The sequence below is a fragment of the Carcharhinus amblyrhynchos genome, unplaced genomic scaffold (genome assembly GCF_965287045.1).
Source record: "Carcharhinus amblyrhynchos unplaced genomic scaffold, sCarAmb.v2.hapA chromosome_251, whole genome shotgun sequence".
Lineage (NCBI taxonomy): Eukaryota > Metazoa > Chordata > Chondrichthyes > Carcharhiniformes > Carcharhinidae > Carcharhinus > Carcharhinus amblyrhynchos.
The window spans coordinates 171,173-187,078 of record NW_027649991.1 but is presented as its reverse complement, the minus strand read 5'-3'; the positions used below and the strand labels follow the sequence as shown (position 1 = coordinate 187,078).

General features: G+C 45.8%; 1 protein-coding gene across 3 annotated transcripts in view; it reads left to right on the top strand.

Moving 5' to 3' along the window:
* Nucleotides 1-15,906, top strand: part of LOC145338934 (casein kinase I-like) — a 191,665-nt gene that overhangs the window by 23,157 nt on the left and 152,602 nt on the right. For all 3 annotated transcript variants that reach the window (XM_080183333.1, XM_080183334.1, XM_080183335.1), the window contains exon 4: nucleotides 2,396-2,819. In XM_080183333.1, the coding sequence (XP_080039459.1) occupies nucleotides 2,624-2,819 (196 nt within the window). In that variant the 5' untranslated portion in view covers nucleotides 2,396-2,623. The remainder of the gene's footprint in view (nucleotides 1-2,395; nucleotides 2,820-15,906) is intronic.

Below are 15,906 nucleotides of genomic sequence, written 5' to 3'. Positions count from 1 at the left end.
CTCTAGTCCTGCTATCCTTCCTAAGCCGGAAGAATCTCTCTACCTCTACCCTATCCATCCCCTTCATTATCTTATATGTCTCTATAAGAGCCCCCCTCAGCCTTCTAAACTCCAACGAGTACAGACCCAGTCTGTTCAATCTCAATGGTGATGCAGACTCAATGGGCAGACTGGCCTGATCCTCTGTTTTTGTGGTCTGTATGGTCTTAAAAGAATAATTTCTTGAGTTGCTGGTATAAAACCCGTCTCCACTTGGTCACAGGTACCCTGGGAACGTCACTGGCCAGTGTTCTTTAAAGATGTTTGGGAACCATTATGTATTACATATTGCTTTATAGTCTGTATCACCTGTGAGCATCTCATTTATTTACTGAGCGTTTGCATGGCATTTACTGCACAGAAAGACAGGTCACCTGGCTGACTGGGGCGATACCCCAGTGAACCAGAGCCATCTCCCACCGAGCTTTATCTCTTCTCGTCACCATGTTCTATTCTGTTACCCTTATATTTGTGAGAATGTAAATGTGTGTATGCTGTTACCTCAACCAGCCTGTGTGGTAGCACATTCCATGCTAACCAGCGGGTAAGAAGTTGCTCCTGCATTCCTTGTTAGATTTAGCAGTGACTATCTTACATTGATGACTTAGTTTTGCACTCTCCGCATGTACGTCAAATACATTTTCAGATTCTTCATAATTTTTAAAGTCCGCTGTCAAATCACCTGCCTTCCTGGAGAAAAGATGCCCAGCTTACTCGGTCTTTTCTAATAGATTCACAAACATACGAACATAAGAGCAGAATCATAGAGTCCCTATGAAGGAGCCGAAGGAGGCCATTCGGCCCATCACACCTGTGCCAACAACAACCCAGGCTCTATACCCTGCTAATTCCCCTGATATTAAGGGGCAGTTTACAATGGCCAATCAACCTAACCCACACATCTTTGGACTGTGGGAGGAAACTGGAGCACTCGGAGGAAACACACGCTGACACGAGAAAATGTACAAAATCTGCGCGGACAGTGACCCAAGCCGGGAATCGAACCTGGGTCTCTGGCACTGTGAGGCAGCAGTGCTAACCACTGTGCCGCCCATTTGGTCCTGGAGTCTGCCCTGCCATTTGATAAGATCATGGCTGAACTGTTTGTATTTCCAATTCCACCATTTCATCTACCCCCGATAACCTGATTCTTGAAAGGCAAAGGAATTAATCTACCCCCATCTTAAAAATGTTCAGCGAGCCCTGCCTCCATTGCCTTCTGAGGTAGAGAGTTGCAATGTCACACATTCTCCTCATCTCAGTTTAAATGTACTTCCTGTCGCAACTCAGAAGGCACAATTTAGATGGTGCAACTTTAGCCTGTACCCCCACCCCATCCTGAACGAAGGTGATCTGCTAGTGGACATTGAAACTTTGAGGCTCTTGATGTAATCTCTGCGAGCATGTTTAATGCCATGAGATGTAGCAGCTGACTTAGGCCATTTGGCCCATCGACTCTGCTCCACCATTCATTCGTGGCTGATAAGTTTCTCAACCCCATTCTCCTTGTAACCTTTGATCCCCTTACCAATCAAGATATCTATTTTGCTCTCAAATATACTCAATGACCTGGCCTCCACAGCCTTCTGTGGCAATGAATTCGACAGATTGGCTGAGGAAATGCCTCCTCATCTTGGTTTCAAAGGATCACTCCTTTATTCTGAGGCTGTGTCCTCAGACACTCGTCTCTCCTACTGTTGGAAACATCTTCCCCACGTCCACTCTATCTATTCTGTAGGTTTCAATGAGATTCCCCCCTCATCCTTCTGACATGAGTTGATGCTTGCTTTGATTTATTATTGTCAGATGTATTAGTATACAATGAAAAGTATTATTTCTTGTGCACAATACAGATAAAGCGTACCATACATAGAGAAGGAAAGGAGAGTGTGCAGAATGTATTGTTACAGTCATAGCTAGGGTGTAGAGAAAGGTCAACTTAATGCGAGATAGGCCCATTGAAAAGTCTGATCGCAGCAGGGAAGAAACTGTTTTTGAGTTGGTTGGTACGTAACCTCAAATCGTTGTATCTGTTTCCCAATAGAAGAAGGTGGAAGAGAGAATGTCCGGGTGCGTGGGTTCCTTGGTTAAGCTGGCTGCTTTGCTGAGGCAGCGGGAAGTGTAGACAGAGTCAGTGGATGGGATGCTGGTTGGCGAGATGGATTGGGCTTCGTTCGTGACCCTTAAAGTGGCCTTGGGCAGAGCTGGAGCCAGGAGGTAGCTTGGCTAACGAAGAATTGATCTGGACATACACAAATGTCTGAATGCAATGGATGATCCAAAGAGAATGTTTTAGACATAGTTTCAGTTAATTACTTTGAAGAAGGAATTATAAATTAATATTTTTGTTTTTCAGCGTTCATTTTTATCTCGCCAATGTGAATGAGAAGCACCCATGAGGACGGAGGCAGTTAATTTGTTTTCCTGGCGATAAGGAGATGGATGGCTATCAGATCTGAAGACAGCAATGCTCTTCAATGACCATCTTTGATCCCACCTACGGACTCAGCATTGCCCACCAGGTTGGTGCATTTAACACGAGAGCTCTGGACTTCCTTGGGCCAGCGGTGAGCGGCTGCCTGCTATGGAATCTAGTCGAACAAGCAGAGACCGAGAGAAGGAGAAAGGGGATGAGTCGCGGCGAACTAGCAAGCAGACAACGCGGAGCCCCCATGGCACCCGGTCCAGCTCGAACCAGTCATCTGGTGTTCTCATGGTTGGACCAAACTTCAGGGTTGGCAAGAAGATTGGCTGTGGAAACTTCGGGGAACTTCGGTTAGGTAAGTGCAATCCCCACCACGCACATTAATTATTGTCTTGGTTACTCCCACTTTGCAACGAGCTTTCTGATGGCTCATTAGAAAAATCCAAGAATCTAAATAGACTGCCCACGTTGTCCTTGGACCATTGGCCAGCCTAACCATTTTGCACAGTCCTCTTACCAGGAAATTCAAATATTTGGTGAGTGCCAGTATTTGCTTCAGCATTCACTTTGTGTCCCACTGTGATTTACCTTTGAGGGAAAGGTTTCCAGTTGATTTTGTCCCATCTTTTCCATAATACGTAACTTCCACTACTGGAGGGCAGGAGGGAGCTGGAATTGTGGGCCTCTTATCAGTGATTCCCTTGGAATTGCAAGACTGCCTGATGACTTTTGGAATGTTCCTTTGCAATTTTCTCCAACTTCTCAATATGCATCGTTCTTCCTCTGCTGTAAGTCTCTCTATCCCACGTCAATGGAATTGAAGGCTTTAACTACCATGGCTCTATTCTCTGGAGCTCCTGTCCCATCTTTCCAACTATTAAAAACACTTTTCAAAACGTACTTCTAAGGTTATCCTTGGTCACCCTTCCCGGATCTGTCCCTGGCTTACCATCAGTTGGGCACAACTATTGTCAGGTACTTTATGTACCAAGGCAGCATTCAAACACAACCCGTTCATTATCGGGGTTAGCTTCTTGGTGCTGGTGTCAAATAAAGTTTATGTTTAAAATTTATTTATTTATTGATGTCACAAGTAGGCTTACATTAACAGTGCAATGAAGTTACTGTGGAAATCCCTTAATCGCCACATTCTGGCTCCTGTTTGGGTACGCTGAGGGAGAATTTAGCATGGCCAGTGCACCTAACCAGCACATCTTGCAGACTGTGGGAGGAAACTGGAGCACCCAGAGGAAACCCATGCAGACACGGGGTGAATGTGCAGACTCTGAACAGACAGTGACCCGAGCTGGGAATCAAACCTGGGTCCCCAGTGCTGGGAGGCAGCAGTGCTAACCACTGAGACCGTGGCTCAGTGGGAAGCACTCATTCTTCATGTCCAAGTCAGAAGGCTCTGGGTGTCACACGAGAATCACTCTTCCTTTTCCTTCCTCCACCAAGCCCATCTAATCCAAGCATGAACTTGACAATTCCTTATTCCTCAACCCTGGAAGTCAATTCCATGTCTCTGTTCTAAATTTGAGGTGGCACAGTGGTTAGCACAGCTGCCTCAGTGCCAGGGACCTGGGTTTGATTCCCAGCTTGGATCACTGTCTGTGTGGAGTCTGCAAGTTCTACCCATGTCTGTGTGGGTTTCCTCTGGCTGCTCTGATTTCCCTTCTCAGTCTGGAAGACGTGCAGGTTAGGTGCATTGGCCATGCTAAATTCTCCCTTAGTGTACTCGAACAGGCACCGGAGTGTGGCAACTAGAGGATTTTCACAGTAACTTCACTGCTGTGTAAATGTAAGCTTACTTATAACACAAATTTAAAAAAAACCTCCTCTGTTTAATCTGGTATCTATGGCTCCTTGTTCTTGACCTCTTGACTACCTTTGACTGAGATGTTCGGACCAGATTCTCGATACGGTTTAGAACCCGTATGAAAGCATGTGAACCGTATGTGGGTAAATTCAGGTGTTACCATAAGCTGCCACTCTGATGTAGCGTCAGTGCGAGTGGCATTGCCACCTTGCCCTCTGTTACATGGTGCTTTTACCTTGCAAGGCTTGTGTTCAACATTTGAAGATGGTACCTGTTAGTGAGTGTCATATTGAGTACCGAATGTTCTTCTAAACCTTTCTCCTTTGTAATTGTTTTGCTGGTTTGAGGGCTCTGAGCGTTTGGTGGGCTTCTTCAGTCTGCAAGAGGGTGATCTGTGAATAAAACCTGTTTTACTAATGCTCCTGTTCTCATAGTTTATATTACAGTTCTGCTGATTTACCGTTACAGTTACACTTTGTTATTTACATAAAAAAGTTTCCCCTTTCAAACAACGCATCCCACTATCTTACTTGTTGTCTCAAGTTTTGACAGCAGCCCACTTCTGCCAAGGTAATAAATATGTTGCTAGTGACTCACATCCCAAGAAAACAGGTATTCAAAGGAGATCGACCTAATGGGAAGGTACAAGAGAGTAAATAATGTGTTATGCTGCTCGAGGGGAGGCTGGTGTGAGCATAAATACAGGCTTAGATCCATTGGGCAGAATGATATCTTCCCCTGGTGCACGTTGTGTATAACTCAATGCAAACGTTAATGTTACCGTACCCAAATCTGTATTTAAACAAATGATTCATCCTTCAGTCGATGTGGATGGCCACCAGCGTCATCGACTCCTCTTCCCATTGGTGCCTCAGAGACTCTTGTTGGAGGAAGATTTGGACCCTGTACAGTAATTAGGTGCCACTCCTCATTTTGAAAGCCATAGATAATTGCGTATATATATTTGGATCAGGGCTGGAAGCAGCAGCTGTATTGTAATGTCTTGCTGTTGAATGATGGTCCCTTTCAGAATGTTTTTGTGGATTTGCTTTCCGTATCACTCATATATATTTTGCTTGTTGCACTATTTTTTTCAGACAACCCAGTTTTCCAAGCATTTGCATCAATTGTCGCTAGGATATTTGATAATGAGTCAAACCAGACTGTGCAATGTATAACCAAAGGCTTGTCACGCCATGCTGTAGCCTCTCGTGCCTCTGAGCCAGAATGTTGTCCATTCGAGTCTCGGGGCAGAGATTTGTCTCCAGAAATCTCGGCTGAGATTCCCTGCTGAGGGGGTTCTAGTGCAAGGTGTTTGTTCATTGTCACCGTGGCCTTAGTGGGGCCATTGGCATCATCATCTTCTCTGGCTTTCCTCACGCCTCCCTCAGTCCATGTCTCTGTGTTATCCACCTGTTTGCCTTTAGTACTTCCATTCATTCATTTCTCCTTTTATTTGTTGCCAGGTCAAGGCTTTTGGGACTTTGTTTCCAATGTCTGAACTTGGTTTTTTTTTCTCTCTAGCTGTACTTAGCAGCACTTTTAATTCCTAGATTCTAACCTACTCCTTCCATGGAATTTTTGGACCATAGAATCCATCAGGTGCAGAAGAGGTCATTCGGCCCGTCTAGTGATTCCCTGACAGTATCTTAACCAGGCTCATTCCCCCTGTCCTATCCCTGTAATCCCAAATTTACCATGGCTAATCCCCAAACCTACACATGATGGGACACTAAGGGGCAATTTACCATGGCCAATCCACCTAACCCGCATACCTTTGGACTGTGGGAGGAAATCCTTGCAGAATGTGCAGACTCCACACAGTCACCCAAGGCTGGAATTGAATCCAGGCCTCTGGAGCTGAGGGGCAGCAGTCTAACCATTGTGCCATCATGCTGCTTTCATTTGTCCAGTACTGTACCTCTTTTAAAGACAGAGTATCTAGTCATTATCACTTTGCTGTTTGCAGACTAATTCTGTGCCCAAAGTCGATGCTATATTTCTCTTATTACAACAATGGCTACACTTAAAGTAATTCACTGATTGTAGAGAGTTTTGGAATGTCAGATCAAGCCACAATCAGAAAGTAACAACTTGCATTTATATAGTGACTTCAATGTAGGAACCTATCCCAAGGTGCTTCATGTGGGTTCAATAAGGCAAACATTGACGCAGAACAAAGGGATAGCTATTTATTTGGGTGTCACGGTGGTTAGCACTGCTGCCTCGCAGCGCTGGGGACCCGAGTTCAATTCTGGTCTCGGGTGGCTTTGTGGAGTTGGCACTTTTTCCCCATCTCTCCCACCCCTGGCCCAGAGCTGGCTCTCTCCTCCCTCCTGCCCGGAGCTCCCTCTCCTCCCATCATTTCATTCCTGATCACTTCCCTTGACAAGTTCACATGTACCAATCCATATTGCGAGTGAGTGCAGAGAGGGTGGAACATTACACTTGCAGGGTTTATGTAACAGGATACTGTTGAACCTCGGTGAGTTTAGAAAGTCACCTGAGGCAAGATCGTTCATGTCAGATTCTGTATAAATTGGTGTTCAGGAATTTAGTGCTGCAATGATTATTTTACAATCTTCCTCAGTTTTTGAAGTTGAGGACAGGCAGGTGACATGCCTGGTTTCAGGTGACTTTATTCCACTCCCCACTTAGTTGGCACTTGCAGAAGAACTTCTGATATTGTATGTCCCTGGAAAGCATTAGCATTAACCAAAGTCGAGTGGAATATTTCTCATTGTAACCCACCTCTTTGACCCCTCTCTTGGCTAGCTGTATGCCTCAGTATCAAGTTACACTTGATAACACACTTGCGAAGCAGCTACGAACATCTTACTGTGTTGTAGATGCTATATAAATGCAAGTTATTGCTTTGCTTGTATCCAAAGCAGTTGCCCGGTCATGTCGAAGGGATAGCCTCTTGTAGAAATGAAGCAGTGTTGACTCGTGTTTCACCTTGATGCTGAATATTAATTATTTACTTGTAGGGAAATCCGAGTTCGATTCTGTTTAATTTGTTACTGGTTCCTCGTCCTTTGCACTACTCAGGAGAAAGCTCTGTCAGGCAGTGAAGGGTTAGACCCCGCTCATCTGCCAGCTATGCGTAAGCATCTAGATGGTTAAGAATCTGCAGAACACAGAGAAATGTAAAATCTAGATTTTTATCGATTAAAGTTTATTTGTTAGTTTAAAAGTTTATTTATCAGTGTCATAAATACATTAACATGTGAGACAGCAGTGCTAACCATTGTGCCGCTGTGCTGCCGAAGACCAAATCCTTGTAAAGTGGGTTAGCACTGCTGCCTCACAGCGCTGAGGACCTGGCTTCAATTCCAGCCTTAGGTCACTGTGTTTGTGTTGTCTTTGCATATTCTCCCTGTGTCTGCGTGGGTTTCCTCCAGGTGCTCCAGTTTTACAAGGCGGATTTGGTCTTGGGCAGCACGGTGGTGCAGTGGTTAGCACGGCTATCTCACAATGCCAGGGGCCCAGGTTTGATTCCCGGCTTGGGTCACTGTCTGTGGGGAATTTGCACATACTCCCTGTGTCTCCATGGGTTTCCTCCGGCTGCTCTGGTTTCCTCCCACAGTCCAAAGGTGTGTGGGTTAGGTGGATTGGCCATGCTAAATTGACCCTTAGTGTCAGGGAAATTAGCAGGGTAAATATGTGAGATTACAGGAGTAGGATCTGGGTGGGATTGTGGTTGGTGCAAACTAAGTGGGCCAAATGGCTTCCTCCGCACTGTAGGGATTCTATTCTATGAACACTGCAATGGAGTTGCTGTTAAAACTCCTTTGCCTGTTTGGGTACACTGAGGGAGAATTTAGCATGGCCAATGCACCTAACCAGCATGTCTTTCAGACTGTGGGAGGAAGTGGAGGACCTAGAGGAAACCCACACAGACAGTGACCCAAGCCAGGATTCAAACCCGGGTCTCTGACGCTGTGAGGCAGCGTGCTAACCACTGTACCACCTGTGACCAAATCCTCCTCGTAACACTGCTGGCTCTCTCTTGTACAAATACAGTGAATTCTTAGTGCGTTAAGTACAGTTAATTTGAAGTATACAGTGCAGTTTTGCTCCTTTGTCCTTGAGGCGCAGACAATGTTAAAATGATGTAAAAAAATTATGGTGGGAGACCGTTTGACAAGGCTGCTGTCATCCATCCCCGATTGTTCTGAGCAGGAATTACCAGGCTTTCCCCCTTGGAGCCATTTGGCTGTTCTGGTGAAGGTACATCCCAGATGGTGTTAAGTGGGGGATTCCGATATTTGGCCCAGAGATGAAGCAATCGGTTTGATATGAGTGCTCAAAGTCAGGATGCTATTTAATTGGAGGCAAATGTGAAGCTAATGGTGTCACCATGGTGCTTCATGGCCATGTGTATGGCAGATGATGTTGAAGTAAGTCTGGTGAGTTCATGAAAATTACTAGAAAAGAGAATGCTGAGAGTGACCTAATAGATGTCTTTACATCTTGGAAAGACTATGGTCTTGTGGTATCATCGCTAGACTATTCATCCAGAAACTCAGCGAATGTTCTGGGGACCTGGCTTTGAATCCTGCCATGGCAGATGGTGGAATTTGAATTCAATAAAAAAATTGGAATTAAGAATCTACTGATGAGCATGAAAACATTATCGATTGTTGGAAAAACCCATCTGTCCTTTAGGGAAGGAAATCTGCCATCCTTACCTGATTTGGCCTTCACAGAATACGTGACGTTTGTAGAACAAGAGAGCCAGCAGTTTTACAAGGAGGATTTGGTCATGGACAGCATGATGGCACAGTGATTGGCACTGTTGTCTCACAGCTCCAGGGAACTGGGTTCGATTCCGGCCTTGGGTCAGTGTCTGTGTTGAGTTTGCACATTCTTCCTGTGTCTGCATCGGGTTCCTTTGTGTATTCCAGCTTCCTCCCACAGTCCAAAGATGTGTGGCTTGGGTGCATTGGCCATTGCATCTCAGTGTCCTGGGATGCGTAGGTTAGCGGGATTAGCAGGGTAAATATGTGGCTTATGAGGATAGGACCTAATGGCCTCCCTCTGCACTGTTGGGATTCTATTCTTTATTCTACATGTGACTCCCGAGCCACAGAAATGTGGTTTGACTTTCAGCTGCTACTTTTTCTCGAGCACTATAAAGCATGAAATTTGGTATTCTTGTGTCTGTCCTGATGGTACAGAATGAAAAGCTTTAGCAGCATGTCTCTCTTTTTTCTCAGCAGTAATCATTGACTGGTGCAGTTAGTCCCAGTCCCATTCCCATACTGTTCTCCCATAGCCTCGTGGCCCTTTTCTCTTCTGGTGCTTCTGTTAATCTTTTGGTCGCTGTGATTGTACCTGTCACCACCTCCAGACCTGGGCAGTGCATTCCAGATCATAGCCACACCTATTGTTGGAAATATAATTATTGCTTTAGCTCTATTGTCAGTCACTTCAAAATAACATGGAAGGAGCAGATAAGAGGGGAGGCAATGACTAATAGTATTATCGCTAGACAATTAATTCAGAAGCTGACCTGAGGACCCGGGTTCGAATCCTGCCACAGCAGATGGTGGAATTTGAATTTAATAAAAAAAACCTGGAATTAAGAATCTACTGATGATCCTGAAATCATTGTCGATTGTCGGAAAAACCCACCTGGTTCACTAATGTCCTTTAGGGAAGGAAATCTGCTGTCCTTACCCGGTCTGGCCTACATGCGACTCCAGAGCCACAGCAATGTGGTTGCCCTCCAAGGGCAACTAGGGATGGGCAATAAATACTGCCCAGCCAGTGATACCCATGTCCCACAAATGAATAAAAGAAAGGATGACACAGAGTCTTACACTTTTTGCAGCCACAGAAGTTACTGACATCTCAAATGAGCTTGCTTCCAATCTCTTCCCCCAGTTGTGCCCTACTAATTGTCATGTGGTAGCAGATGTAATGTTGTGTGGGCTGTGGGGGTGTGATGAGCTGTAAGGTTTATTCACACATATGTAGTTGAATTACAGTTGGATGGTGTGCCAGTGGCCACATGCGGTTAATATTGAGTTCAGAGAAGTGACGCTGTGCGATATTTATTCACATCTTCTGCCGTTTAACTTTGTGTGCCCCCCCCCCCCCCCCCCCCCGATGTAATTAGCTGCTGACTGCCATTAACCATGGCTCTGCTGTGGTGTGGTGCTGACTGGACGGGCCAGTGTCAGCACTTTGAGCAAAGCAAAACGCGGAATCCTCCTTCCAGCTGTGACTGTTTGGCACCTTTGAAGAACCATAACCTTCACACAGGCTGCGGTTATAGAGGGCAACATCTGACACAAGCAGTGGGGTGCCTTTATTAAGCGGCCGTAGCCTTTAATTTGAAGATAACCCCTCCCCAGCTCCCCAAATGGATCGGCAATGTAGTTTCCATCGGGATTTTTCCAAAGGGCGCCCTTTGGAATCAGTGGCGCTTTACACAAAAAAAAACACTCTGGATGCAAATTTAAAAGTCAATAAATATACTGATCTTTTAATGGACTGGGTATTTATCCCTTGACTCACGAGCGGGGGTGTCTGTGCATGACAGAACAATAACTTGTAATTATGCGGTGTCTCTTCGTGTGTGTTGGGGGGGGGGGGGGGGGGGGGGGGAGGTGGGGGGAGAAAAACACCCCAAAGCACTTTGCAGAGGTACGAGGCAAACAGAGCCAAAAAAGGAGAGAGCTGGGTTGGGGAGGGGTATCCGAAAGCTCTGTAACTATATATATGTGTCCCTCCTGTTTACACTCTCTTGATACAAGTTAATGGAACATTTTTCTAATTGTGTTATGCTCCCATCTGCTACTTTCAGAAGGCATGTCATGGGCCCAGCAGGTTCCAGGAGTGATGGTGACAAAACAAACACCCCCTTACATTGCTGGGCTCAGCTTGTACAGAAGCAGTGGATCAGATATGCATGTTTGAGTTTTTTTTTTGCATTATAATATCTTTGCAATAGTTGGTCGCTTTTGGTTTGAATAAGTCCTGAGTTCCCAATTGCGCACACAGCGCTGTGTTTTATCTTCTGCTATCCAATTGCTTGTCGAGTATAACAAAGGTTCAGAATATTTACTGAACTTCCAGTGACCTATTGAGTGTCTTCAAACTGTTTTGATAGCATGAGTTGAAAGGATAGCCTCAGGCCCCCTTTTATGTAAATCATTGTTTCCATTTATTGGTGTCACAAGTAGACTTTCACTAACACTGCAATGAAGTTACTGTGAAAATCCCCTAGCTGCCACACTCGGTCATCTGTTTGGGCGCACTGAGGGAGAATTTAGCACAGTCAGTGCTCCCTAACCAGCATGTCTTTGGACTGTGGGAGGAACCGGATGACCCGGAGGAAACCCGCGCAGACACGGGGAGAATGTGCAAACTCCTCACAGACAGTGACCCAAGTCAGGAATTGAACCCGGGTCTCTGGTGCTGTGAGGCAGCAGTGCTAACCGCTGTGTCACCGTGCTGTTCCAGAACCAGCTAAAGTCAGGAGTATAACAAAGGTTCAGAATATTTACTAAATCTCCAATGGCAGCCGGCCTTCTGACTGTCTTCAAACGCTGTTGGCAGCATGAATTGAAAGGATAGCTTCAGGCCCCTTTTCATGTAAATTGTTGGTGACTTCTTCCTGCCTTTCAGTTGATCCAAAATTAATATCTAATTAGTCACTGATGTTGTGATAAAATGGCTTGGAGGAGGCACAAAGGGCAAGCTGGCTGTGGTTTAATTTAGGATTCCTTCCCCAGTATTCTGGCTTCATCCATTAACAGTTCTCACTGGATCTAATAGGATGTACTGTTCTTTGGGTGATGCCTGTGCTGTGCCTGACTAGGGAACGCTGGTGCGAGAAATTCGAACATGTCTGTTCTATGGTTAACAGTAGCTAAGTACAAAATGTGCTGAAGAAAGCAATTACACTGATATACTGGCTCTCGCTCATCGGACTTAACGATTAAGCGTGTGGCTCTTTGTTCTGTACATTGATTTCAGAAACTGCCCTGTGCTCCACATCTGACACACACACATGCTACCCCAGTTGGCATGCCACAAGGACTTGCATTATAATTACAGAATTGCACAGCCCCCTGTTTGGAGGCCTTCCTTTAGTAGCTAGCTCTCTTAATGCTCAATAACTCATTGAGTAGCTCCAAGAAGCTGCGCTCGAATTGCAGCCAGTGTTACCTCAGCAGGCCGTATGAACTTGTGAATCAGCTTTTCGCTTGGCCCCACACTTGCCTGTGTCCAGCTCTTGGTAAAAAGTCTCACAGCACCAGGTTAAAGTCCAACCAGTTCATTTGATAGTAAACCTACAAGTTTTCGGAAACACTGTTCCTTCGTCAGGTGTGTGGAAGGTTCTGATCAGAGAAGGGCTTATAGAGGCACACACAACCTGAACTGAGTGGGTTGTTGGGCCATTTCAGAGGACAGTTGAGTCAACCACATTGCTGTGGCTCTGGAGTCACATGTAGGCCAGACCGGGGTAAGGACGGCAGATTTCCTTCCCTAAAGGGCGTTAGTGAACCAGGTGGATTTTCACGACAATCTATGATAATGTCATTCCTGAGACGAGCTTTCAATTCCAGATTTATTAATTGAATTTAAATTTTACCGGCTGTCGTGTCAGGATTAGGGTGGCACAGTGGTTTGCATTGCTGTGTCAGAGTGCCAAGGACCCGGGTTTGATTCCCAGCTTGGGTCACTGTCTGTTTGCATGTTCTCCTGTACCTGCTTGGGTTTCCTCCAGATGCTCCAGTTTCCTCCCACTCTCCAAAGATTTGTGGGTTAGGTGGATTGGCTGTGCTAAATTACCCCTTAGTGTCGGGGGGGGATGAGTTAGGGTAAATGCTTGGGGTTATGGGGATAGGGCCTGGTTGGGATTGTGGTCAGTGCAGACTTGATGGGCCAGATGGCCTCCCTGCACTGTAGGATTCTATGATTTAAACCCGTGTCCCCAGAACATTAGCCCGGGCCTCTGGAATGCTAATCCAGTGATGTTACCACCACCTCCTCCCCACCCTGGTCAATTACTGTAAACTTACAGCAGCGCAAGTTGTTCCCCAAGGGGCTGTTATGCTGATTTATATCTAACCCACCAGAGTTTTGCTCAGGCTGTTGATTGAAGACCGCCCCTCTTGTTTAGTTTTGCTTCAACATTTGAAAAGACCTTTCCTCAGCAATGAAACATCTTCGGTGGTTGCTGATGCTGTTTTACAGGAGCTGTTAACACGTTGTAATACTCCAATCAGCAACTGTCAGTAACAGTGTGGCTTGACAATCATACCTTCCTGCAGACGCCAGAGAGGAACAGTATTACGAAACTCAGCGATGTCTAACGATGCATTATACAAACAACTTCCCTTTTGAGCTAAAGGAAAAAATGCAGTTGTGGGAAATCTGAAATCATAAGCCACAGCTCGACACCATCCAGGACAAAGCAGCCTGCTTGATTAGTACCCCATTCATCACCCAAGTACCAGTGGCAGTAGCATGTACCACCTACAGGATGCACCGCGGCAACTCGCCAAGACTCATTTGACAACACTTCCCACGTTGGTGACCTTTCCACACCGGTGATCCGGGTGGCACAGTGGTTAGCACTGCTGCCTCACAGCGTCAGGAGCCGGGGTTCAGTTCCCAGCTTGGGTGACTGTGTGGAGTTGGCACATTCTGCTGCGTGGGGTTCCTCCGGGTGCTCCGCTTTCCTCCCACTGTCCAGACAGAATTGAATAGAATAGAATCTCTACAGTACAGAAGGAGGCCATTCGGTTCATCGAGTCTGCACCGACCACAATCCCACCTAGGCCTTATCCCCACATCCCCATACATTTACCCGAGTGAGTCCCCTTGACACTAAGGGGCAATTTAGCATGGCCAATCCACCCAACCCGCACCTCTTTGGACTGTGGGAGGAAACACGTGGCCGGTGCAGATCCGATGGTCCGAATGGCTTCCTGCATTGTAGAATTCTAATCTCTGCCAGCTCAAGGAATCAAGGGCAACAGGTGCCTGGGAAAACCGCCACTTGCAAGTTCTGTTCCAAGTTACACGTCATCCTGACTTCATCCTCACTGGATCAAAATCTTGGAAAATTCTCTCTAATAGCACTGTGATTGTGCTGACAGGGACTGTCGTGATTCAGGAAGTGGCTCACAGCCACCTTCTCAAAGGATGTTCGCGATGAGCAATAGATGCTGGTCTAGTCAATGATGCTGTCTTACCCCGTGTTATTTCACATTTCCAATGAGAAGTGCCTTCCTTTTCACATAGGTCTTAGATGTAGACCATTCAGCCCCTTGAGCTTGACAGTGCATCACCATTCAGTTAAATGTAGCTGATCTGTATCTTAATTCCACCTACCTGCCTTGGTCCTGTAACTTTTAATATCCCTATTAATGTCCAAAGATGCGTCAGTTAGATGATTTAGCCATGGTAAATGTGTGGAGTTATGGGGATAGGGTGGGTGAGTGGGCCTCGGTAAGATAATCTATTAGAGAGTCGGTGCAGAGTCGGTGGGTCCATCAACAGTCCCTTCTACGCTGTAGGAATTCTGTGATCCCTGCCTCACAAAAATCAATCAATTTTTGTTTAAAATTTTTCTATTGACACCCAGCCCCAATGAGTAAGAGGGAGGGTGTTCCAGATTTGCACTCTGTGTGTGCATGTCCCTCTGCACTGGCGTGCGCGTGCCTGTTTGCTTCTTCAAGCTGACTTTATTGTCAGAAGAAACTGCACCAGAGCTAGTTAAAATGAAAAGTTGGGGAATTAAGCAATATACAGTAGTGTAAGGGTTATCATCAAATCACAGAATCTCTACAGTGTAGGAGGCCATTCATCCCATCGAGTCTGTACCGTTTGCAATCCCCCCATGCATTTACCCTAGCTAGACCCCTTGACACTAAGAGGCAATTTAGCCAGTCCACCTAACCTGCACATCTTTGGATTGTGGGAGGAAACCGGAGCACCCGGAGGAAGTGCACGTTATGAAACAAGTACCTCCGTGAGTTTGTATTCAAAGCCCGCACACTAATGGAAATTTGGAGCTCTTGTTGGGACTGAATATTTCAAAACCTGAAGTAAGGATATTAAGGGTTACAAAGCCAAGGCTGGTTCCATTAAAACACTATGTTGTGATTGTTTGGAGTTTGTGTGTGGGTTGCAAGCTCCTCCCTCACCTACCTGTGTTCAATAGTCCTCGTACTGGGAGAGGAACTCAGGAGTAGTGCTCCCTAGGAGGCTGTATTGTTGGCTCTCATATCACTCGAGTCCAAGAACAAGGGATTCATTATCATTTTGAATATAACTTACTGGTATCGGGGAAAACGAATGCTGCTAAAATCAGTGTAAATCTTTTTTAGTTAAAAACCGAAATGACTTTTTTTTTGCCTGCTACAGTCATTTAGGATATGAAAAGTAGTTTGTAAGATGTGGCTTCCAAAACAGCTTCTGCAATAATGTGCATGTGGTGGATATTCTTGAGAGCAGTGGATTGAGGGCACTGGAGACTGAGAGCAGATGGAGGCAGAAACTGTTAGATGCGAAGGAATGTGTGTACATCACAGATGTCTGTTTGGGCGGTTAGGGAAGATCGTGGAAGTGAGTGAGATTGAAGGAGGCCGTGCAG